The sequence below is a fragment of the Heloderma suspectum genome, chromosome 1 (genome assembly GCF_057233095.1).
Source record: "Heloderma suspectum isolate Gila_16-S chromosome 1, 16-S_ref, whole genome shotgun sequence".
Taxonomy (NCBI): Eukaryota; Metazoa; Chordata; class Lepidosauria; order Squamata; family Helodermatidae; genus Heloderma; species Heloderma suspectum.
In genome coordinates, this window is record NC_139458.1 from 251152843 (window position 1) to 251177469 (window position 24627).

Consider the following 24627-nt stretch of genomic DNA (forward strand, 5'->3'; position numbering starts at 1 on the left):
CTTTCACATTCACATTTCAGGGTTGATCTCTGTACACATCCACCATTAGCTCCTATTGCTGGGACATCCGGAGCCATTATCAAGCAATTTCCTCAACAAAAGTTATGGCTGGCATTGCTTGGCCAGCATTCATTACAATGTGAAGCTCTAGAGCACTGGTGCAGAACACTAGTGGGGTGGTGGGCCAAATTCCACCCCTCCCAACAGACCCTCTGTGGGCCAGATGAGTCTGTGGGCCTGGCCACGCCCACTGATGTCCTCACCCTGCCCTCTGTGCATTTTACCTTTCTCTGTGCTGGGAGAAGCACGGAGTTCTGTGCCTGTCTCTCGGCACAGAGAAAGGGACTCAGCCAGCGCTTGGGGGAGCCGCACCAGCTGAGCATCGAATGGCTTTGCACACCATGTGCCATCCCCATAAGGATGCTGTGCACTGTGTGAAGCCACTGAGGACTGAGGCAGAATGGCTGCTCCTCCCAGCTCTGGGCAAGTCCCTGGCTTCATGTGGCATGTATTGTCCCCATGGGCTGAACAGGACATTCATCTGAGACATTCAACCTAGTCCTGAAATGGCTTTATTACTGATTTTCAGTGACAGAAGTAAGGACCTTTTCCTTTTTCCTAAATACATGGTCATTGTAATGGTGGTGACTGTGTGGATGGAAGTGGAGTTACCTTGGAAAAAGCTGGTGATCAGCTTAGCTGGACAATGGTACTAGCAGATTTTCCTTGATTTGTTACTGTTTGATAGAAATGTTTTTCCTGCTTCACCTCAGGAAGCAAAATGTCTTGAGCTGGCATGGCCAGTCCTGCTCCTAGCCCAAATTGACCATATTCTTGCCATTCCTTCTGTTGTGGCTCATCTTCGTATACCAAGGATGGGGAATGTGTGGCCTCCAGATGTTGTTGAACTGCAACCTTCCCCAGTCCTAGCCAGTATAGCCAATGGTGAAGGATGGTGGGAGTTGCAGTGCAACATCTGGAAGGCTTCATGTTTTCCATCCCTGACATATACTTCAAGATAAAATGAATTTCATGCTCAAAACTGATTGAATGACTGTGATTCTACCTCCCATGATTACATCCTCTCCTTGCTATCTGGCCCTGAAGAGACTGAGATAATTGCTTATACACTGGATTACACTGGTGATGCTTTTTACTTCCCATGAAAGTATGTGGCATGCAGTACTTTACAAATGCTCTTTGAAGGGTTTTTCACTAAACCATGCAATTTCAGGCCTCTGACCTAAAAACCACAAATGTCAGGAAAGATAGATGTTTATGATTTCACAACAATATTAACTCAACCACAGAGCATGTCATTCATATAGTATTTTTGATCTTTTGCATTGAATCACTAGTCTGATTATGACTATGTTAATACACTGTTGCAATCCCCTTATGCAGATTTCATGTTTGTTGAAGACTCTTTAATTCCCTGACATATAACAGTGAAAAGCATATTGTGTATGTGGAATGAGTGAAACTATTTGTTCAAGGCACACAAGTAGAACGTTTCAATAATGGGTGATATCCAATGTTGCATGAATGGAAGGCAAGCTCATACAATAAATCCTTCCCTTCCTCTTCCCCGCCCTGAAAAGTCTTTCCATAGGGTCTGGTGGTGGTGTTGGCCTACCAAACTTTGTGGGCTGTGTTTTATTAGGTTAGATGGGGAGGGGAATCACCCAATTAGGCAGAGCAATTTTGCACCACTTGTGCAAGGTTCCCAATTTTGGCAATTTCCCCCTGCCACTATGGTCCTATAAGACACAGCCCACAATAGGCCACCCCAACCCTCTGGAGCAGCTTTTCAGGGGGTATTGGTGTGTGTGGGGGGGAGATTGGTTGTACAAGCTTGCCTTCCATTCATACAACACTGGATATCACCCAATATCATTCTTGATTTTCACAAACTTTTCAGTGTTAAAGTTGGTGTAAGAAAAGTCAGTTGCTTTTTGTGGCTTTTCTAAAACCTGCTGCTAAGGCTGGAGTTGAATGCCCACTTAACAAGGGAGCAAATCTCCATGAAATCAACAGAACCTCATGTCTAGTTCTTACTGAGGTGGTAAACCCATGCCTGCTGTACCAGTTCAGACTCTAGGTGGGGGCTTACATTATTGAATGCATCATATAACAAGAACAAGCACCACAATCCTAGGGAGGTAGAGGCATTCAAGATGAGGCTGGACAGGGATGCTCTGACTTAGATTCCTGCATTGAGCAGGGGGTTGGACTCGATGGTCTTATAGGCCCCTTCCAACCCTACTATTCTATGATTCTATGAATCCCTGCACATATAAAAGAATGTGGGTTTTTATTGGTATCAAGGAGAATTTAGTCCTGTGAGTCTCCACCTGCAGTTTGAAGTGGTGCAGCTCAAACCATGATTTTATTACTTTAGTGAGAATTCAGCTTTACTTACAAAGAAACATAGATAGGACATGACTGTGAAAGTCACATACATATATCACAATTTCACATGCTTCAAAGGTCATCCAGATTGAAAATTAAAGCACTTTCAAAGGATGCATTACATCACCACTTGGAAATATTCTGAAATAGGTACATGCACGCTTAAGAATTATTAGGATGGTGACATTAATAGAATCCTACATACCAGTGTAATTGGTGACCTATCACCGCATATATACAAGCTGCTTAAGGTAATTCTATTTTGGAATAAATTGTATTGAACTCATGGATATTTAATGCCAAGTTATTATGTACAGGGTTGGATGCAGCTTCCTTTTGCACCCGCAGAATGGATGCCGCTGGCAGAACAAGACTTCTGCATCCTCTCCTTCTCCCCTGCAGTCCTCCAAATCTCTATTTGGGGGGGGGGCAGGGGGGAGACTTGGAAGGCATGTGGGGGGGAGCTCAAGGGGTGAAAAGAGGATGCATAAGTCCTGTTCTGTCAGCAGTTCTGTTCTGCAGGCACAGTGAGGAACCTGAGCCAGCCCTCCATGTTCAGCTGCAGCCTTAAAACTGTATGTTTATGAAGGGACCCTTGTAAAACAAATGGTGTGATTAGATAAATGTGGTCCTGACTAGGTATATGCTTAAAAAAATCCAGACAGGGAATCCTAGGGGAAACAGATAGTGGATTATAACCCGCCCCCCCCCACCCCACACACACACACTCCAGACTCCATAGTTTGGTCTCTCTGCTGATTTTATTAATGTTGCAAGCACGCTCCTTGCCTTCTCATGACTATTCCATTACAAGCTTATCTTATAGCTTATTCCTACAACAGGTCAAGAAAGAAAAAACACACACTCAAGCTTTCAAAGCTATTTCACATTATTTTCAAAGTGCATTTTGAGGGGGCCCAAGAAGCATGTCCTTTTAGCAGTACACTACACTGGAAAAAAATAAAAAAAATAATATATATATATATATATATATATATATTCTCAATCTTTAAATTAAAGAATTAAAATATCAGCAGTTCCAAAAGTGCAAAACAAACAAAAGATGGGTAAACAAATGTAAACTATTATAAACAGAAACAGCAGTATTTTTTACAGATGAGCTCAGCTCTAGTTCCTTCTGTACAAGACCCTTATGTGGGCCTCTTTTCTTTCCAGTTCAGCTTCCAAGATTTCTCCCCAGGTGTCAACATCCATAGGATACATGCTCTTTTCTGGCAAACCACTGCGGGAATGAATATTGCTATATTTCCCACTCAACCATTCATACTTCACTTTGCTTTTCCAGTAGTTTCTCAGCAGTGTGACCTGATGAAAGTAAATGGGGAAGAATTAGGAGGTGAGAAAGACATGAAAAAATAATTAAAAGGACAATTTAAAGACTTCTTAATTGTACCAGTAACCACAGTTTGCAGATCACTTCATAAACAGAGCATAAGACTATTATTTTTTAGAATTCTAAAGTCTTTCCACTTTAAAGCCAGCTTCAAGACATCGTATCCTTATTGTTACATGTGAGACTAAAACACATTTGAAGGTCTCTCACACTGATTATGAAAATACCCATGAAAATATTGTTAATGCACAACAGAAGATGGAAGATAAAACAAATATTCATTCTAGCCAATATAGCTTTTAGAGTTGCATTGCAAACCTCTTTAAACCTCACCTTTGAAAACAACTTAAAACTGAGAATGACTTATTCTAGAAAAATGTATTAGGCTGCAGTCCTGTGCTCACTTACCTGGGAGTAAGTCTCATTGAACTCAACGGGGCTTACTTCAGAGCAGACATGTACAGGATTGCACTGCCAGAATTTAGAATGGACTCCTATAAACAAGATATAGATATACTACTGCCCACTACTGGGCCATGGAAACTTTTTACACTCTCATGGTGCAAGATTAATGGCCTAGCAGTATGATTATTGAAACGCTGAGGGCAGTTTTTTAAAAGAGGAAAGCTGCTTTGGGAGGGGTAATTTGGAGTACAGAAGTGGTGGGTGGGAGGAGCTCAACCCTTTCCCTTCCTGTCAATTCCCCACTCCAAATTGCACCCCCTCAGCCCCAAAGCATCTTTTCTCATTAAAAAGATGTCATTATGCACAATCATTTGTAACATTTAGTCGGGCCCTTTAAGTTTGAGCCCTTCTGTATATGAAGTTTAACATGGATCCTGCTGCAATTGGCTTACAATGTGAATGTAAAACCTAAATTGACCAGCATGCTCATTCCCATTACAAATGCTTCTCTTCCACTTTCTCTTCTCCATCAGCAACACTCAGATATTCATATAAATCAGAGATGGGGAATGTGTGGCCCTGCAGATCCTTCACCATTGGCTATGTGGGCTAGGCTGATGAGAGTTGTAGTCCCCCAATACCTAGAGGGCCACACAGTCCCCATCCCTGATAGAAACAGTGTGAGAGAAGCTGAATACCGATTTCACCTACATGTGTAAAAACACAGTTTGTGGTTGGCACCATTCAGTTTCTGTTCGCCATCCTTTTTTGTACTTTTGTGCATTGTAGGTGTAATGTGTTGAATCTTAGAACAGTCGCTACTATTAGAACTACTGTTTTTACATTGGGCAACCTCCCCACATGACACAGGATGCCATGAGGGAAGGCATTCAGACAGGCTTCAGGCAGATAGAGATGCTCCCATATTCTGGCTCAATCATCCTAATAGCTGATAGAGAGATTCCAACCACTGAATGAGGACCAAATTAGTACCAACAAAAAGGAGGAGGGTTAGAGAGGAGTTTTGACAGTTTTACAGATGGACCTTGAATATGACATGGTGTTGTAGCTCTTGTAGTGCAAGCTGGCTATAAGATGAATAACCAATTCCTGTATAGAGAAAGAGCCTAGTATCTGTTTACTTACACAGCATTTCTTTCTTTCATAGCTAGAGGTGCATGCCTCTGCTTACAGACAAGGGGTGGACAACTTGTGGCCCTCCAGATGGTTTGGCCTACAGCTCCCATCAGCCCTAGCCAGCATAGCCAATGGTGAGGGCTGATGGGAGTTGTAGGCCAAGGGATCCGGAGGGCCACAAGGTGCCCACCCCTGTTGTTAGACCTTTTTTTTGTGTGTCAATACCTGATTTGGCCCTTAGTAGGAGAAGACTTTAAAGCTGCTTCTTGTGATAAGTGAATGGAACAGACTGCTAAAAGCTTGACTGAGAATGCTCCTCTTAAAAAACTGGTCTGCTTTTGCCCCAGAAAGGCAGGATGGCTGGAAAAATGTGGAATTCCTACCTTGCACCTACTTCTTCCTATTGTAGGCATCAACAGCTGTACAAAGAGAAACAGTATCAATACTGCAATATCTTCCCAAACACTAAACTCATAACTGCTACACCATGGCAGGGCTTCTTTTTTTAGTAGTTACAACTTGCCTGTTACCCTAGGAGGATTTCCAAGTAAGGGGAAAACATGGTTGAAACCATGTTCTTGTCTGAGAAGCAGCCTGATCCTATCTACTCTTTCAAGAGTCAAGCAGGGCCATTTGGCCAGCTCAACTTTGCTTACTTCTGAAATGACTCTCAACAGCTGCAGCATTGACCCTATGCTAAAAAAAAAGAAAGAAGCACTAACTCATTCCACGAGCCACATGGGTGCAAAAGATTGACTCCATCACATCTCACTTTATAGGGTGGACTCCCTAGTACTTGAGCAAGGAAAGAAAACTGATCCTAGGCATGGTTTAGGCTGATCAGAACAAGCCCCCAGAACAACCATTTTCAGCAGTTTGAGAATATATCGTTCTCTCTCTTTTGCTTTAAGAAAAGAAGCCTAAACTACACTTTTCTGTGTGACAAACTGCCTGTCAAATAGGAATAGTACTTGTGATGATTGACAAATGGCGGTCGTGGCAAACTTGGATGGTACAGTTTTTTGGACTGAAGATCTGGATGCAAGAGGCCACCTACCCTCAATAAGCAAACATACCTTCCACGAATACCCATTTCCTCTGTCACCATCAATCTCTCGCTGACAGACAATCCTTACATTTAAACAATGAGGTTTCCATAAATTATCACAGTTCTCAATGGTCTGGTTCCAGCTCCTGCATGTCATGGAAGCATTGCATAAGCTCTGAATATCAAGTTCGCTAAAAATCTTTAAGCTGACTTCTAGAGGGAATAGCTGCACAAAATCCCTTTGACTTGTTTTTGTCTTCTGCTCGGGGAGTTTAATGGACAATTCCTTACAGGTAGTACTAGCAACAATCTGCTTGTTTCTTCTGGAAGTTTTCTGCTTACAGCCTTTCTTCATAGCTTAGATCTTGCTTAAGTACCAGCCACCCTTTCTGAAAAAGCAAAATTGTCAGTGAATGCTCCAAACTGAAATGGAGTAAGTAACATCAAGTCTTCTAGGAAACACTTGCTGGTATTTTGTGGCATTAAAAATAGCTATACCAATACTGCCTTAATACACACAAAAACATGTCTTTGAGCTGTGCCAGAATACATTTGTTTTAAAGGGCACAATCTTATGCATGTTTAGACAGAAAAAGTCCTACAACTCCCAGCATTCCCCAACGAGCTGGCTGGCTGAGGAATGCTGGGAGTTGTAGGACATTTTTCTGTCCAAACATGCATAGGATTGCACCCTAAAGTGCCAAAAGATTGTTTGGTGTTTTAGCTGCAATAGACGAACATGGATACCCCTCTGGAAATCATTTCAGGAGTTTGTCTCTTGATGCTAGTTCTTCCAGCTTTCCATGTTACATAATTTTATTGGCTTCAAAAGGAATTCTAGTACATTCTTTTTTCTTTTTTGTTACTATCCTTTCCTTTAAGTTAAAGTTGGGAAGCATCTCCAGAAATGAATAAGCAAAGAGAAAAGTAGCAACTGTCCAAAGGAACAACTGTTTGGAACTGACACCTGCATATAGCTGTGAGTTGTATCTGTCATAAGGAGCAATTAGGGTTGTTTTCCCCATAGCTTCAATATTGTTTACTTGGTGCCTAATTTAAAATTGCCTATGGCCTAGAGCAAGGGCTGACCTAAAACTCTTTGTATGGTTTCTTTTATAAAACTGGCTGGCTGGAGAGAGCAATAAGAAAGGGCACAAGAGCAATGCGGGAGAAGTGACCCCCAAGAAGCCATATGTGATTGGTAGTTTTACATAGTGTGATTGCTCTGATTGATTTGTGAGGAACTGTAGCTGTGGTGCTCAAATGAAGTGCTAATGTAGCACTAAGGCTTATGTCTTGTGTGCTAAGGGACTGTTATGAAGGATGACCTAAGGAAGCATACAGAAGGTTGTCTCACAAGAATCCAATGGGCAATCTCCTATACTGCCCCCATGCTAGTAGAATGGACTTCTTAGTGCAACAGGAACTAGTGGTTCCATTTCAGGTGGTTGTTTCAAACCAGCAACACTCATTTCCGGAACAGGGCAGGTTAGCAGAGCTCCACTGACCTGCCCCATCCTGGAAATGAGCGTTTCTGTGCTTATTTCAGGAACGGCTAGTTTGTGTTGCATTACTAGCAGAGGTGCAGTGGCAGTATACGATACTGCTCCATGTCTGTAACTTGGTTTCACTTTTTCGAAAGCTGGCCCACAATCCGTGTCTAGATTTGTGACATGCGTTGCCAACTTTGATTGTACAAATACAAATAACATCACCTTTCCCTGTCAGCAGGGGAAACTGCAATCTAACAAATCAAGGGAAGAGTCAGGGTGAAAATTGGTGGGTCATGAGCAGAACCTGGAGGAATAGGGCAGGTCAGCATCCAGCTACGATAAAATCTGATGGTTGCTGAATTATAGGTGGCACTGAGCACAATCTGGAGTTTACTGGCTTTTCAGCTCTACAGTTAGTTATGCATCAAAACACTGTTTACTGGCTGGTCCAGAAAATATTAGCTGGTTGGTAAGCCCTAGAGTTTTTAATCTCCTCAAATGCTAAGCCAGCCCTGCATCCCACATAATGCATGCAGCCTGACAGGTAAAGTCTGATGACTCAATATTGATTCTGTTAACTCTTGATTACTGCAGCCTGAGTTCAAGAGTGTGGTGAAAAGAAATCCATGGGATGCTATCAGTGGTCCTGTGCCATTCTGGCTGTGCAAATAAAGGGAGAGCCTCTCCCTTTGGACCTTTTATTTTCTTGCTGGCACAGTCAGTGAGGTGCCACACAGGGGTGGGCATAGTTTCTTTGTCTTTGCAGCAAGCATTGTGCAAAGGTGGGAGCCCACACTGGTGGGAGTGTTTGTTGGATCAGGGCTGAGGAACTGTACTGTAGTATTCTATCCCAAGGCCAAGCCTTGGTGGTGGTTGTAGGAAAGTTGTGAAAACAGGTGTAGGAATAAAAGAAAGGCATCACAACCAGAGCATGGTAAGCAGCTGAACTGTTCCGTGATAAGCTAAGAAAATCTAGGGCTGGATGCACAAGATACATAGCTCATACTCAGATAGGTTACCTAAGTGCAGCCCAACAAGTAATACATATACTTTAGCTGTTGCGGTCTGTTCGAGATGTGCAACAGTTGCCCACATAGGCAGACACCTAGTATCGTGTGCAATGGGAGAAAAATTCGATACTAAAGATACTAATGAAACTAGGGGCTACTGTTTACCATGCTAAGATTTGAATCTGGGATCCATTTTGGATTAGATCCAGATTTAGTCATGTGCAATGGGAGTTCCCCACATCTCCTTCCCATAGCAACCCCTCCAGACTCCCATAATGTTACACAGTGGGTTAGGGGACCTGCTGAATGGGGTGAACCGTAATGTGTGTGTGTAGGATTCCCAAAAATTGAGCAGAAGCCTTCCATCAATTGAAGGCAGATCTTGGATCCAACCCCCTTTGTTGGCTTGTTTGTACCAGTTAGCCTCAGTGCAAACTAATTGGCAATTTAAAGTCTCACAATTATAAACCGATCAAAACTCGTAAATGAGTAATGGCCTTCTCTCTCTCTGCATGTGTGTGTGTGTATGTGTGTGAAAGATGTGGTGTCATAAACATGTTTCTGAGAACTCTTTCTAGAATTATTGCACTTCCTCAAGATGCTAATAAAGATTAGCCCCCTCTTAGTATACGTACGCTTTTTTGTCTGCACAGCTGCAGTTGGTGTGAAATAGTAAAGGCGTGTGTGTGTGAGAGAGAGAAAGAGAGATTTTTGAATTATTTTTGCGAGCACAAGATGCCAATGCCTTGGCATCACCTTATCCGGGTCGTGAGAACATCTACCGTGATGGGAGACGCGTGCGCGCTTTCCCTACCCAGCCCTACAGCGCTTCATAGAGCTGAGGGGAACTGGCTTGACGCAGCGTCGCCCCGTTTACACGGCCTGCTGCGCCCTAGTAGGGGATTGGACGCCGGAGCGCTCGCGACGGCCGCCCAGCAGCGGAGGGAGGCTCGCGCCCGCAGATCTCCTCCCCGTCACGCACCTGGCTCAGTTCCGACCGCTCCGTTTCCGTTAACGGCTTAACCGCCTCCCCCATTCGAACGCCTTCGTTTACTTCTCTCCTCCCCCTGCCCTAGCCCAAATTACGTAATCATAGCTCCTCGGAGAAGCGTTGTTGCCGAGCATTGTGGGGGTTGTAGTTTGGTAATGAGGCGGGAACTGCCGAGATGCGTTTGTTTCGGGGCGGGTGTTTGTGTATAATGCAGTCTCGGCTTTAGAAGGTGGAGTATGGGCTCTGCCGGAACCTTTCTTCTCCGCTCAGTTGGGGGTGGGGGAGGAAAGAGAGAACGGGACTGTGCGTCGGCGTTTTTGTTCCCCCATGTAACGCCCTGAGGCGAGCGGGAGGGCCTGTCACCATGTCAGGGTTTGAGTTAGCGCCGGTGGACGGGGGCTGCCCTGTGGCGCTGCCGCCCGGGGAGACAGTGATAGGAAGAGGCGTCCTGCTGGGAGTAAGTGCCACGGCGGTGTGTATGCATGTGAACTGACAGAGAGAGAGAGAGAGAGAGAACGAGAACACGGGGGCGTCGGAGACTATTTGTATAAGCAGCTCCTGTTTTTATATATAGGTGTAATTGGACACACGAAGTTCTCCTATAGTATACACCTCCCATCAGCCCCAGCGTGCACGGCCAATGGTAAGGAAAGATGGGAGTTGTAGTACAAACATCTGAGGACACCAGGTTAGAGAAAACTACCCTACGATGATTCAGACAATTGGTCCATCTTGCCTGGTATAGTCTAATCTGACTGTTAGAGGCTTTCCAGGGTTTCAAGCAGGCAGAAGTCCTTCATGGCATCTACTGCCTGTGATCCTTTTACCTGGCGATCCTAGGCAAATGAACTTATGAGTTCCTGATTACAAAGGATGTGCTCAACCAGTGAAGCTAGCCTCCTTATTTCTTATTTATTTAAAGCTTTTTAAAACCCCAAATGCTTCCCAGAGTGGCTTACATGAGATTACTAATAATTACAAAAGACAGCCCCTGCCCGCAGGCTTATAGCCTTAAAAAATGACACAAAAGGTTAAAGGGTTGAGGGGGGCAGAAGAATCGAGCAAACCTGGGCGCTAATTCTTAAAGTAACATAGTTTTTATCATGACCAGGTGAAATGGAAACAGTTCAGGGAGAGGAGAAGCCAAATGGAGCTGGTCTGTTAGCAGAGCTGATGGAGTCGGCCTAGCTTCCTGTCTCTCCTTTTGTTGCAACCTGATAGAATGACTGCTACTAGATGACAGTTGAGGGAGGAAGGAACCCTTCCTTCAGTCACCACCTTCTCCGGACTAAAGAGTGGGAGTTCTACTAAATTAAGGCACAATCCTACGGATCTTTAGGCAGAGAAAAGGCCTACAGCTCCCAGCATTCCCCAGTAAACCCCACTGAACTCCATCAGGCTTACTTCTAAGTTAACCTGCATATGATTGCACTGTGGGTGTAGTTGGAAGTAATTTCAAGTTATACTGGAAGCTGCTTTCCCTAGAAGTAATAGTTAATCAGGTTCAAATCAAGCGTTTTGATCACAAATCCAGGAGTATGATCCAAGTCTTTAGGTCTTACAGCTCACATGCCTTTTGCATGGCAGAATAATATGTGCTGAGAGACAGAATTCCATTTGGGTCTCTTGTACACATGCAAGGATACTAAGCCAGTTCAATTAATGGCTAAGGTGGCAATTTTATGCACCCTTGTTTGGGTGCACCCTCTTATTGAGCCAAATTGGACTTACTTTCAAGTAACATGCATAAGATTTGGCTGTACTAAATGTCAAAGACTTTGCAAAAGCAAACAATGGTACTAGTGTGTGTTCATGGGATCTGTGCTGTTTGTGTACTTGGAAGGCATAAAATAGAATTAAAGGGTCACATATGGCTCAGTAGGTGTTCCTGCTGAGAAACACAATGGTTTCTCCTGGATCCTAGCATGTCTGATAACTTGCTACTTCCTAGGTCCATAGGAAGCCCACAATAAGAAATCTCGATATTCACAAAAAGAGGGCACAAAGAGGATTCACAAAAACCTTGCAAATGGAGTTATGCTGATTTTCTTATTTTTCTCCATCTTTCTGATGCATGAGAACAGAATATTAATTTGGGGAAAATATGCAGTATACTTAAGGTAATTGCATTGACTTTTCATCAAAGCGCTAAAGAAATCTCAGCTTAACATTGGGAGTATAGAAATAATGCAGAACTGCTCCATCACATGCTGAAAGAACACATGAGAAGCTTGTGGGGTCATGATGTCTTGCCTTCCCCCGATGATGCATACACTGGCCACACACCCCACAGACCATGTGTTTGGAGGTTGTGTGGAGCAGCCTTACGTGCATACAGATGTATGTGAATTGGGCTCCTCCATCTGAGTGGGACTCCTGATTGGCCCAGGATTCCCCTTTGTGTGAAGTCCTGTGCATTTACATTGATGTGTGCATAGTCGCTTCACATGGCCAAATGCACAGGGGATTAGGCACAGGACTAGCTGGCATGATCCCACATAGCCCTAACTAATGCTTTAGGTATATGAGAAGGGTTTGTTAACCCCCGTAATTACACTCTCCCCAGCCCACAGTAACAGGACTAGCGCCAGTGTGCTGCTCTGCTGATGGGAATATTCCCCAGTGGCAAGAGGGAAACATATATACACAATCAGCATTAGGGACAGCTTTGGGAGGAAACAGATTCTGGAGCCTGAATACATATCCTCACTGCTTCTGCGATGTGCCCCCTACTTGCAATGATGTGTATATGCTTTCATTTTGGACACTTTTCTGGGTAGTGGGCTCCTATGCTCATAGGTTTTCTGAAGATTGACTGACTTAATGTTTAGCTTGTGTGCTACTTTGTGACATTTAATTGATTTGAATAAAGGAATTATACTAACGTGGCTTTGGATTTTTGTGTAATGAAGCAACATGGCAACCTATACTTCTTGTGAAATTTATATAGTATTTTAAACAATGCTTTAAAAATACTACTGGTCTGGTCCATCTCTTATTTCATAATCCCCACTGTGCATTTGGAGTCTTATAGTGGTATGACTTGGAATATGCAGATTACAGCTTGCCTTCATTAGTTGCTCAAGGAAGATTTTATGTATATATTGGGCCAGTTCTCATGACATGACAGCACGTCATGGGTTAATCAACCTTCAAGGAGCCACTGTGTGTGCTGGCAGCCAATTTGAATATGCAACCCCTGATTGTGTCATCTGATCCTAACCATCTGAATCTGACACCTGGTTGTGTCATGAGAACCCTCACATAAATGTATAACAAGCCAGGCATTATGTTTGGATGATACAAACATAACGGGGTTGCATATGTAAAATGATGCCAGCAGGTGCTGCGGCTCATCATGAGTTAATTAACTCACACTGAGCTGTGGGCCTTGTGTGAACCAGATCACTGACATGATTTCCCCTCCTCATGAGTTGTGTGTTTGATCAAGTGCAAGTAACTGTGTTGCCCACTAGAGGTCATAATACACTCATACTGTGAATACATCCCCCCCCCCCCCCGCAGTTCATTATACTTTTTGAAGCTGATGGGAATATTCCCCAGTGGCAAGAGGGAAACATATGTACACAATCAGCATTAGGGACAGCTTTGGGAGGAAACAGATTCTGGAGCCTGAATACATATCCTCACTGCTTCTGCGATGTGCCCCCTACTTGCAATGATGTGTATATGCTTTCATTTTGGACACTTTTCTGGGTAGTGGGCTCCTATGCTCATAGGTTTTCTGAAGATTGACTGACTTAATGTTGATGACTGAACATAATCAAAGGATGTTCTTGGGAAACTATCTCTGCATTTTAATTAATTACTTTTCCTTTCAGTTTTATGAGTTTCTTGTGTTTGTGTGATTTGTGCACCTGGTTTTATATTGGTGCTTTTAATGAGTTTTCTTCTTTACTTGTGTTGGTTTCTTTTTTCTACCAAAATTCCCTTTGTTGGCCAGCTAGGATGGTTAAGGTAGTCTATGAAGTATCTCTTAAGGGTGAATTTGGAGATTGAAGTGATTTATATGAGGCAGATTTACTCCTGGATAAGCAGTATTTCTCTTCTGTGCTGAAATCATGTAAATGGCATGAGCGCTTATCTCAGCTGGTTTGGAAGTTGCAGCTTGTGCAAAATGCAGCAGCCAGATTAACAGATGGGACCATCTGTGATTAGGTCTGAGCATATAACACCAATGCTGGCCCGCTTATATTGGCTGCTGTATGTTTCCAAGCCCGATTCAAGGTGCTGGTTTTGATGTATAAAGCCTAACATGGCTCAGGACTGCAATACCTGATGGAGCACCTCTCCCTGTATGAACCTACTCGTACACTACTGTCAACATTTCAGTCAGGGTTCAGGCCAGGTTTTGGCACGGAAACATCCTTGGTCGCCCTGTATGATGACCTATGTCGGGAGAAAGACCGGGAGTGTGACCCTGTTGATTCTCCTTGATCTCTCAGTGGCTTTCGATACTATCCCCCATGGTGCCCTTCTGGAACATTTGAGTTGGGAGTGGGAGGCACTGCACTGCACTGGTTTTGCTCCTACTTGGAGGGTCAGCTCCAGAAGGTGTTGCTTGGGAAACACTGTTCAGCCCTGTGGATTCTCCAGTATAGGGATCCGCAGGGGTCAGTTTTGTCTTCTATGCTGTTCCACATCTACATGAAACCGTTGAGTGCAGTCATCCGGACTTTTGGAGTACGTTGTCATCAGTATGCTGATGACATGCAGATCTGTTTCTCCTTTTCATCTTCTTCAGGTGAGGCTGTGGATGTGCTGAATCAGTGGCTGGCTGTGACAATGGACTGGATGAGGACTAATGAACTGAAACTCAGTCCAGACAAGACCAAGGGGATGGTTCTGCTGACTGGATGGAGGGTGTTCAACCTGTTCTGGATGGGGTTGCAGGCCCCCTGAAGGAGCAGGTCTGTAGCTTGGGGACCCTCGTGGAACCATCGTTGTCACTTGAGGCTCAGGTTGAGGCTTTCGGTTGGTGGCCCAGCTATGCCCCTATCTGGATAGGAATAAGCTGGCTTCAGTTGTCTATGCTCTGGTATCTTCCAAGTTAGATTACTGCAATGTGCTCTATGTGGGGCTGCCTTTGAAGATGTTTCAAAAGCTGCAGCTTGTGCAAAGTGCAGTGGCCAAATCGATACTTGTGACTAGAATGTCTGCACATATAAGACAGAGTCTGGCCTGCTTGCACTGGCTGCATATATGCTTCCAAGCTCAATTCTCAGTGCTGGTTTTAACCTATAAAGCCTTACACGGCTTGGGACTGCAATACCTGATGGCATGCCTCTCTCAAAATGAACCTACCTATACTCTACGTTCAGCATCTAAGGTCCTTCTCCGGGTGCCTTCTCCAAGGAAAGCTTGGAAGGCAGCAATGAGGGAGTAGCAAATGTCTACTCCCAGACATTTGATGGTATATGATGGGATTTTAATGTCATTTGTTTTATCAGGTCTTAGCACCTTGTTGTAATTATTTTTAACTGTTTTCAATTGTTTTAAAATATCTGTTAAAGTTTTTAATATTATGTTATGTACTTTTTGTGAACCTCCTAGAGAACTTTGGCTATTGAAATGAAAGGAATGGTTATAGCCCAAAGTTGGTTCACAGCAAGAAATAATAGCATGAAAGAGACACAAAATAAAAAGAAGAGGCAAAAGATAAAAGGGAACCCTCAGTGGAGTCTTGCCAGTTTCACAACTGAAGTGACAGACAGCCATACCAGTGAATCAAATACTGGTTCAAGCTGTCTTGACACTGCTTGCCACCTGGCTTCCACTTCTTCCTCTGCTGCAGTGGGGAAAGTTAATAAAGCATCACAGCTGAGAAGCTTCCCATTTCAGGCATCTAACTACAAAACACTTTGCTAACTTTCCCCAGCTGGAGGCAGCAGGGAACAAGGGGCAAGACTGAAATCGTGAACCTGTGTTCCATTCAGTTGTATGCTAGCTAGTCAGTTCAGCTGGAGAGCTGGGAAGAACATACTATGAGTTGTTCTTTATATTATGCCTGTATCCACCCTTAAGATAAATCCCTTTTTGCCATCTAGGACCTAAAATAATCCTGATTTTCTTCCCCTCTGTGTGTGGTTTTTATATCTTGTATGCAAAGAGGGGTGATAGGCGATATCTTGTATGGCTCCCATGCTTTCTTCTCAGCTGTGACTGTAGCTGGAGAAGAATCCTAATGTGAAGCTGCAGGCAGGTGGGTGATCAATTATCTTTTGTTTGGCTTCCAGAGATTGGCAAGCCAACCTTTGACATCACCTAGTGAGGAGCTTGCTTTTTGGTGCTCTTAACGTTTTAGAGAGGCATAAGGTGGCCAGATGCAAAAGAAGACAGGACTCCTACACCTTTAATAGTAATGTAGAAGAGGGAATTTGAGCAGGTGTAGCTTGTCGTGCAAGTTGTAGTTGCTGAAATTCCCTCGTCTATGCTACTATTAAAGGTGCAAGAGCCCTGTCCTCTTTTGCTTCTGGCCGCTTTACTACTGCGTCTACATCTTTCCTAGAAACGTGAAAGCCTGGCACTTTGAAAGTAGGCAACTGCTGTATATAATATAACTGTATATAACTGCTGTATATAACTAGCTTTCTTCACCCTTGCAAGTGAAAAAAGCTGGTTGTCATTAAAAAAAAGATACAAGTGTGTCTCTGCATCCTACCAGTACTCTGCTTTAAATTGACAACCTAAGCATCTTCCTAGGATTCTAGTAAGCAGTCTAATACTGCATCCATACAAGATGGAAATGTGTTTGAAATTAGTATGTAGTTTTCCTCTGGAGTAAATTACTTAAATAGGGGAGTTCAGATTTTTTTTAAATCCCCTGGCTCCCCAGGATTAGCCTGAAATATAAATGTGAAGATAGCCTCTTTCAGTTCTTATTTAGATATCTTAAACACAGATTTAAGATCTCGATTTTGCATGTCTTGGCTTTGATGTTGGTTTTAGCATGTAGCTTGTAAACAGGGTGAACAAGCTTTTCAACGAATCTTGTTCTTAGTTTATAAATTGTATAGCGGCTTTTTTATTTTAAAGATCTTTATTGATGCAAGACTTCTCACACCCCATTGAATGTTAACATCTGGCTGCCTTGTCTCTTTCCAGATTACAGATAAAAGAGTATCCAGGAGGCACGCTGTTCTGAAGGTAGCTGGCAACCAGCTTAGCATCAAACCGGTAACTGGCTGTTTCCTATTCAGTGTAAAAAAAACCCTGAAAAATGTCAGTTTTGTATGACTGGTGATATTTTATGTCCCAACTTGTATCTTTTAAGCTCCAAGTAGAGACAGAGGTAAAAGCGGTAGTAGATATGAGTCTATTCCATACTGAGTACTGAGGAACTCAGGCATGAGTCTGATGCTAGCAGCTTTTGGACATCAAAGGAGGTTCTCAAGGTCTGTGCATTAGATTTGCATTGTCACTCTGAAAGCACAGAGACTTGCAGGGCTAAGAAAGAAGCAGAGAAACATAATATCAGAACCTACTCTTAGGCCTGGTTTGGCTGTCAAGAATAGGCTTTGTGTGTATCCTTCTTTCTCTCATGCACTCTGATTCATTCACTCCCTAGTTTGTGCAAATCGTAGTTTGACTGTTTCAGATGTCAAGGCAAATGTTGGTTTGCCCAAGCAAGGAGGTGAGCAGATTTATTGGAAGGCAGGAGGGGAGGGCGTTCATGACCCCAACATTCAGCAAAACCATGGTTTGACCATGCCATCTGAACCAGCCAATAGAAATGTATGGACTACTGTGACAAGAATGTGTGTTAAGTAGCTAAAGGTTGTATTTTTAAAAATGAATCTAAAAACTTAGGGTACTTGCAAGGATTCTGAAAAGACAACTGTTATTCCTTTGCCCTTCATATCTTTTTGTTCTCCCGGCTCTCTGTGTGCGCGTGCACGCATGCACATGTATGTAAAGCGCATGCATGCACATGTATGTAAAGTGCCCCTTCACTAGTTCCCATCACCAAAATCCATACTTGTGTGCTCTGAGTCCCTAGAATTTGGAACAGAATGATGAGGCAGCTTGACAAATGTGATTTGTGTTCCTTGGCTGGGATGCTTATACTACTAGTGATGTGCTGTGATTAGGTCTTTGAGTGAGTGGCAAAGGATGGGACATAAGTGGTGGTGGTTTACTTTACATCAGCTCTTCTGCAGGTATAATAATGTTACACCATCATTGGGGGCAGGACCAATACCTAGCAAGCCTAGGATTAAATCTATCATCTATCTCTCATCTGCCATGACCTCAACTCTGCTCAGTTTTCCCCCTTGTGCTGGTAGTTCTGCCAGTGATAGGTACTACCACCATATCTGTGGTGTTGTGCCAGCGTAAGATATTACTTCAAATAATGATTTCTCATTTTTCAAGATATTAATCTGCCTTAATGTAAATATATACCTGAAATCCCTAATCCTCCTTTGATCTTAGATGATTGAAAACTATCAAATCATCAGGTTTAAACCTGAATGCCATAAAGACAAATGAAATCCTGATAGTATTGAAACTTTTGAGATGGGATCCAGAAAACAACTACTTGAGTTCAGTCACTCAGTAATACTTTACTGCCTCCTTTGTGTTATAGCCTCTTGCATCTCTCTAAAAGCTGTTCCTTTGGGTTGGAGGCCCTCTATGCTGTGGGATATGACAGATAGGAAAGGGGAGGAGAATTGATGGGAATTGGAGGCTTCTTATCTTTTGCTCATGTAATGGGGTTTCTGGATGCTGCATTTGCAAATCTCACATATGGTATATGAACTCAAAATGTCATGATGGGAAGGAAGCAAATATGGAGAATGTCTTTTCCAGCTATAGATGATACAATATAATACAATATTAAGATAATATTGAACTCTTTTTTTTTTCTAAAACTCTACTATTGCATTGCAATGGAACCAGAGTGCTATGAATTTTCTACAAGGAACAGCATAACATCTGTACTCTTCTTAATTGGCAGGTTCATGTAAATCCTTGCTTTTATCAGGCAACTGAAAATGGCCAACTATTGCCACTGGACACAGATAAATGGCACCGACTGAGCCCAGGCGATAGTTTTTCCCTTTTAGTAGACAAATATATTTTTAGGGTTATCTTCACTCCCTCAGAGGTGGAAAGTCTGCTAAGGTAATGATATCTGATGTGGAAATCCAGCAGTACTATTGCTTATAACGCATAACTGTTAAGTTGCAGCTTTCTGTGTAATCTGTTATACAATATGCTAAATTAATCAAAATATGATTAAGTGAAAATAATGACCATTAGCTTTATTTACTTTAATTGCTACTCTTAATTGTGGACATCATCGCTTTCTATTCCATAGAAATATAACAATTCTACGGTATAAAAGTTCTATGCTTGCAGGATATAATTTGGAGTATCAATATAGTATTGATATACTGATGTAGATATATATATATATATATATATATATACCTTAAATCCCTAATCCTCCTGATCTTAGATGATTGAAAACTGCATCTCATGAGAACAGAAAACAGATAATGAGAATTGCCGTGTCAGAAATTTACGTGGAAAAGTGTAAGATCACAGTGCCGGTAGACTCCTCTCTATAGTAGCCAAGAGCTAGGAAAATTGCTTTTTTATCAAGTGTTTTGATAAATGGAATGAAGTAGCATTGTTAGCTCTATTAAAGTAGGTGTGAAATAAACATTGCTTTCAGTATACTGTATTCATTGCAATGAATGCAGTGCACTTAATGTAACATAAAATACTCCGTTATTTTCCACTTCTGTGAACTAGGTTTATATCTCCTACTAAAAATATAGTAGAAGAGATACTATGGTAACCCATGTAATGTACAGGCATAACCATATCTTAGTAGTTGGAAATATGTGTGTGGATATATGACAAGTGACACGAAGAATTGACTAGATGTACTATCATAGAAAAGATGATTTTAAGCAACTGGCTTTGAATAAAAGCTCTGCGCTTTAGAGAATCTGAAATTTACAGCAGATATTAGATTTTTCATGTGCACACAGTTGGGAGTCACAGTTCCATGACTTTGGGGATACTATCAGTGAATTGGAAAAGATTAAAAAAATTGACCAAATGAAATCTCCATCCTTATTATTATGTTTTTGGACCTTTATGATTCTATTTTCTGAAAAATACTAGCAGAGGTGTTGTCAATATATGAGTATGCAAGCACCCTAGTCATGTTTAAATAACAAAAATAGCCTGGATGTCTACGCTGAAATAAAAATATAATTATTTCAAAGTAGGGCCTGGTGAAGCTCCTTCCAGTGGGAGCTAAGTAAGAATATTTGTGCTTATACAGACATTTTTCTTGATATTGATAACTGCCTTGGCAGCTTAACTGTTATGAATATGTAACATGTTCCTTGCTCTGTATTATATAGAGTTCTGCATCTTGCTGCTTACAAATTGTATAAAGTAGAGAGTAGAATCACGATCCAGTGAAAAAAAAGAACAAAGATAGCCACATTGATCAATGAGAAAAAAATCCACAGTTAAGCAATACCTTTATTAGGACCAACAAAAATACACCAAAAGAGTGAGCAAACTTTTGAGTTCTTAGAACTTTTCATCAGGCTAGATGGTACAAAAAGCAGTGGGGGATGGAACCAAAAAAGTACAAAAATTAGGCCAGAGATTTTGACCATGAGGTCTGCAGCTTAGATACTGTCTCAAGATGTAGACTGCAGATGTAGACTGCAGACTGAATACATTAGTCATTGGTAGGTGTTGCAGATATTGGGTGACACCTAGCATTCTGAGATGAAGAAGCAATGGCTGACCTCCATATCTGAAAAACATAAAGGCCAGCTGCAACTGAGATTTGCCTTGAGCAAAAACACACAGGTTCTGGAGTAGGCAGAGAACAAAAGTAAAGAGAAACATGACAAGCTTTATATTAGCAAACCCCAATAGTAAATTAGACAAAAAAGTCAGTTGAAGCCAAATTGTGTAGTACTCCTTGTGGCAATGGAACCCTCAAAATGCAGTGTCCCTCTTCAGGTGGTAGAAAATTGGTCAAAAATCATGCCAAAATTAAGTGTGTATTTTCAGGCCCCAGTGATTTTAATGGGAGAAAATTAAGCACACATGTAACTCCCACTGAAATAATTGGAACCTAAAAGTGCTTAAGTTTGGCTGGATTGTGACCTATATTTTTAACTCTTCTGTGCTTTTACTAGCTGTGATTAGTAGTACACCATGAATGTTTCTTTCTTATTACCTTGCAGTAGGAACAACTGTAACCTCTCTGTAGCAAATCAAACTCCCTCAGCACTTCAGCCAATCAAGATGCCTCACAGACAGCCTTCTGAACAGCAAACAATCTCTTCCAGCAAGAGCCAACTTCTGGAAGTACATTCTCTGTTAGAAAAAGCAGCTGAAATCCCAAAGAAGGTAACTTCCAAAAATTAAGATGCATAGCAGACCTTAATAGATTGTCTATTTTTTGTTAATGGATAAGTGAATGGAATTTTATGGCACGGCTGGTGTGGACACATATCAAGAATGATGTCATAGAATTGTTCATTTCGAAGGGGCTATTTTTGATTAAAGTTACTTGTGACCTCATCAAAATAGCCTCATTAAGATGAGCATCTCAGGCTTATTTTAAGATTTGTTTTCCTAGTTACATAAGTTGGTTTGAAGCTTACAATGCCACTTCACAAAAGAGACTTAGGTGGCAATCCTTTACCCAGTTACTTGGACGTAAAGGCCATTAAACTCTGTGGGACTTACTTCTAAGTAGACATGTATTAGGATTGCATTGTTGAGTGATGAATCTGGTCGACATTGAACAGTATTGATTGGGGCAATCAAGGTGGTGTAAAAATGTAGCCAAGTGATCTACAACACATTTAGATGCAAACCCCCTCTCCCAAACAGTCACCACACTTGTTTCCTCAATCATTTTGTACTTTTCATTAGATATTAAGTAGTTGTCTGCGATGCCAAGCAGTGGGTATCCTTGATCCACCAATTTACATTTTAACAATGTTGCTGGATTTGCTTGTGGGGTCACACCTAAAGGTTTGCATGGAGCAGAATGTAGATATAGCACACGGTGAACAGGGAGAGCTAGCAGGAGTTTGGCAGTGGAGGTCTACAGGTAGAAAAGACAAGGAGTTCAATAGGAAGCTCCACAGGAGGAAGACAAGAAGTTCTGTAGGTATAGACACAAGGAGAAGAGTGAACCCAAGAAGCCGTGTGCTCTGCTTGATCTTGTGCTCTGTGAGGCCATTGCTTCACCATGTGGGTTGAAAGGGGTGTGTCCTGAAACAGCTGCTTGATTGCTCACTGTGTGTGATTGGGCTCCTTACTGCTGAGCCAGCAGAGGCTGCATCATTAGGTCTGGAAGGTGTATAAGCCAGCCAGTTCCCAGGCGGCAAGCTCAAAGGGAGAGCTCTCAGGAGTTTGGCAGTGGAAGTCAAGGACGCACCTTGACACTAATGCAGTGATCATGGATTTGTCAAGAACAAATCTTGCCAGACTAATCTTACTTCATTTTTCAGTTGGGTAACTTCCTTAGTAGATTGTGGAAATGCTGTAGACATACCATATCTTGACTTCAGCGAGGCATTTGTCAAAGTGCCCCATGATATCCTGATTAGCAAGCTAGTTAAGTGTGGGTTGGGTGACATTACTACTAGGTGGATCCATAGCTGGTTGGAGAACTGTACTCAAAGAGTGCTTGTCAATGATTCTTCATCAATCTGGAGGGAGGTACTGAGTGGGGTGCCACACTCAGTCCTGGGCCATGTACTCTTCAACATTTTTATTAATGACTTGGAGGAAGTGGTGCGAGAGGGAATGCTTATCAAATTTGCAGATGACTCAACTGGGTGGAATAGCTAAAACCTTAGAAGACCGAAACAACTTTCAAAATTATCTTGATAGGTTAGAAGACTGGACTGAAAATAACAGAATGCAATTTAATAGAGACAACTGCAAAGTTCTTCATTTAGGAAAGAGAAATCAAAAGCATAGGTATAAGATGGGGGACACCTGGCTTGGCAGTAGTATGGGCGAAAAGGATCTTGGAGTTGTAGTTCAATCACAAACTGAATCCCCTTCATGGATCACTTCCTTGTTGTGGCGAAGGGGCTTGCGTAACACAGTGAAGCCATAAGCTATGCCGTGCAGGGCCACCCAAGACGGACAGGTCATGGCAGAGAGTTCTGACAAAATGTGGTCCACTGGAGAAGGAAATGGCAACCCACTCCAGTATTCTTGCCAAGAAAACCCCATGGAACGTATCACAAGGCTAAAAGAGATGACGCCGGAAGATGAGCCCCTCAGGTCGGAAGGTGTCCAATATGCTACTGGGGAAGAGCAGAGGGTATTTCCAAGTAGCGCCAGAAAGAGTGAAGCGGCTGGGCCAAAGCCGAAAGGACACTCAGCTGTGGATGTGTCTGGCGGTGAAAAGAAAATCCGATGCTGTAAAGAACAATATTGTTTAGGAACCTGGAATGTCAGATCAATGAATCAAGGTAAGCTGGAGGTGGTCAAACATGAGATGGCAAGATTGAACATCGACATCTTGGGAATCAGCGAACTCAAATGGACAGGCATGGGCGAATTTAATTCAGGTGACCATCATATCTACTATTGTGGGCAAGAATTCCTTAGAAGAAATGGAGTAGCACTCATAGTCAACAAAAGGGTGGGAAAAGCAGTACTGGGGTACAATCTTAAAAACGATAGAATGATCTCAGTACGAATCCAAGGCAAACCATTCAACATCACAGTAATTCAAGTCTATGCCCCAACCACTGAGGCCGAAGAAGCTGAGGTTGATCGGTTCTATGAAGACCTACAACACCTTCTAGAACTAACACCAAAAAAAGATGTCCTCTTCATCATAGGGGATTGGAATGCTAAAGTAGGAAGTCAAGAAATCACCGGGATAACAGGCAGGCATGGCCTTGGTGTACAAAATGAAGCAGGACAAAAGCTAATAGAGTTTTGCCAAGAGAACATGCTGATCATAGCAAACACTCTTTTCCAACAGCACAAGAGGCGACTCTACACATGGACGTCACCAGATGGTCAATATCGAAATCAGATTGATTATGTCCTTTGTAGCCAAAGATGGAGAAGCTCCATACAGTCAGTAAAAACAAGACCTGGAGCTGACTGTGGCTCAGATCTTGAGCTGCTTCTTGCAAAATTTCGGCTTAAATTGAAGAACGTAGGGAAAGCCACTAAACCTTTCAGGTATGACCTAAATCATATCCCTGATGAATATACAGTGGAGGTGAGGAATAGATTTCAGGGATTAGACCTGATAGACAGAGTGCCTGAGGAACTATGGACGGAGGTCCGTAACATTGTTCAGGAGGCAGCAACGAAATCCGTCCCAAAGAAAAAGAAATGCAAGAAAGCCAAGTGGCTGTCTGATGAGGCTTTACAAGTAGCTGAGGAAAGAAGGGAAGCGAAAAGCAAGGGAGAAAGGGGAAGATATACCCAACTGAATGCAGAGTTCCAGAGAATAGCAAGGAGAGACAAGAAGGCCTTCTTAAATGAACAATGCAAAGAAATCGAGGAAAACAACAGAATGGGAAAGACTAGAGATCTCTTCAAGAAAATTGGAGATCTCAAGGGAACGTTTTGTGCAAAGACGGGCATGATAAAGGACAAAGAAGGCAGGGACTTAACAGAAGCAGATGAGATTAAGAAGAGGTGGCAAGAATACACAGAAGAACTATACAGGAAAGATTTGAATGTCCCTGATAGCCATGATAGTGCGGTCACTG

General features: G+C 42.5%; 2 protein-coding genes across 10 annotated transcripts in view; one reads left to right on the top strand and one right to left on the bottom strand.

The window, feature by feature from the left end:
* Nucleotides 1–270: 270 nt before the first annotated feature.
* On the bottom strand, nt 271–10025 carry FBXO48 (F-box protein 48). The gene is made up of 2 exons (XM_084823906.1): nt 6385–10025; nt 271–3738 (listed from the first exon to the last, which is right to left on the bottom strand). The coding sequence occupies exons 1-2, from the start codon at nt 6709–6711 to the stop codon at nt 3541–3543; spliced, it is 525 nt and encodes a 174-aa protein (XP_084680032.1). The 5' UTR covers nt 6712–10025; the 3' UTR covers nt 271–3540.
* Nucleotides 10026–10189: 164 nt separating this feature from the next.
* APLF (aprataxin and PNKP like factor) overlaps nt 10190–24627 on the top strand; it is a 51112-nt gene continuing 36674 nt past the window's right edge. For 5 of the 9 annotated variants that reach the window (XR_014786278.1, XM_084823962.1, XM_084823918.1 and 2 more), the window contains exons 1-4: nt 10190–10307; nt 16976–17047; nt 18831–18997; nt 21103–21268. Coding sequence is in view for 8 of the 9 variants with exons in the window: in XM_084823962.1 (XP_084680088.1) it covers nt 10215–10307; nt 16976–17047; nt 18831–18997; nt 21103–21268 (498 nt within the window). In the remaining variant the exon portion in view is untranslated. Of the gene's footprint in view, nt 10308–10424; nt 10494–14555; nt 14782–16975; nt 17048–18830; nt 18998–21102; nt 21269–24627 lie in introns of those variants that run through there. The other 4 variants (XM_084823972.1, XM_084823981.1, XM_084823928.1 and 1 more) reach the window with 3 other exon arrangements.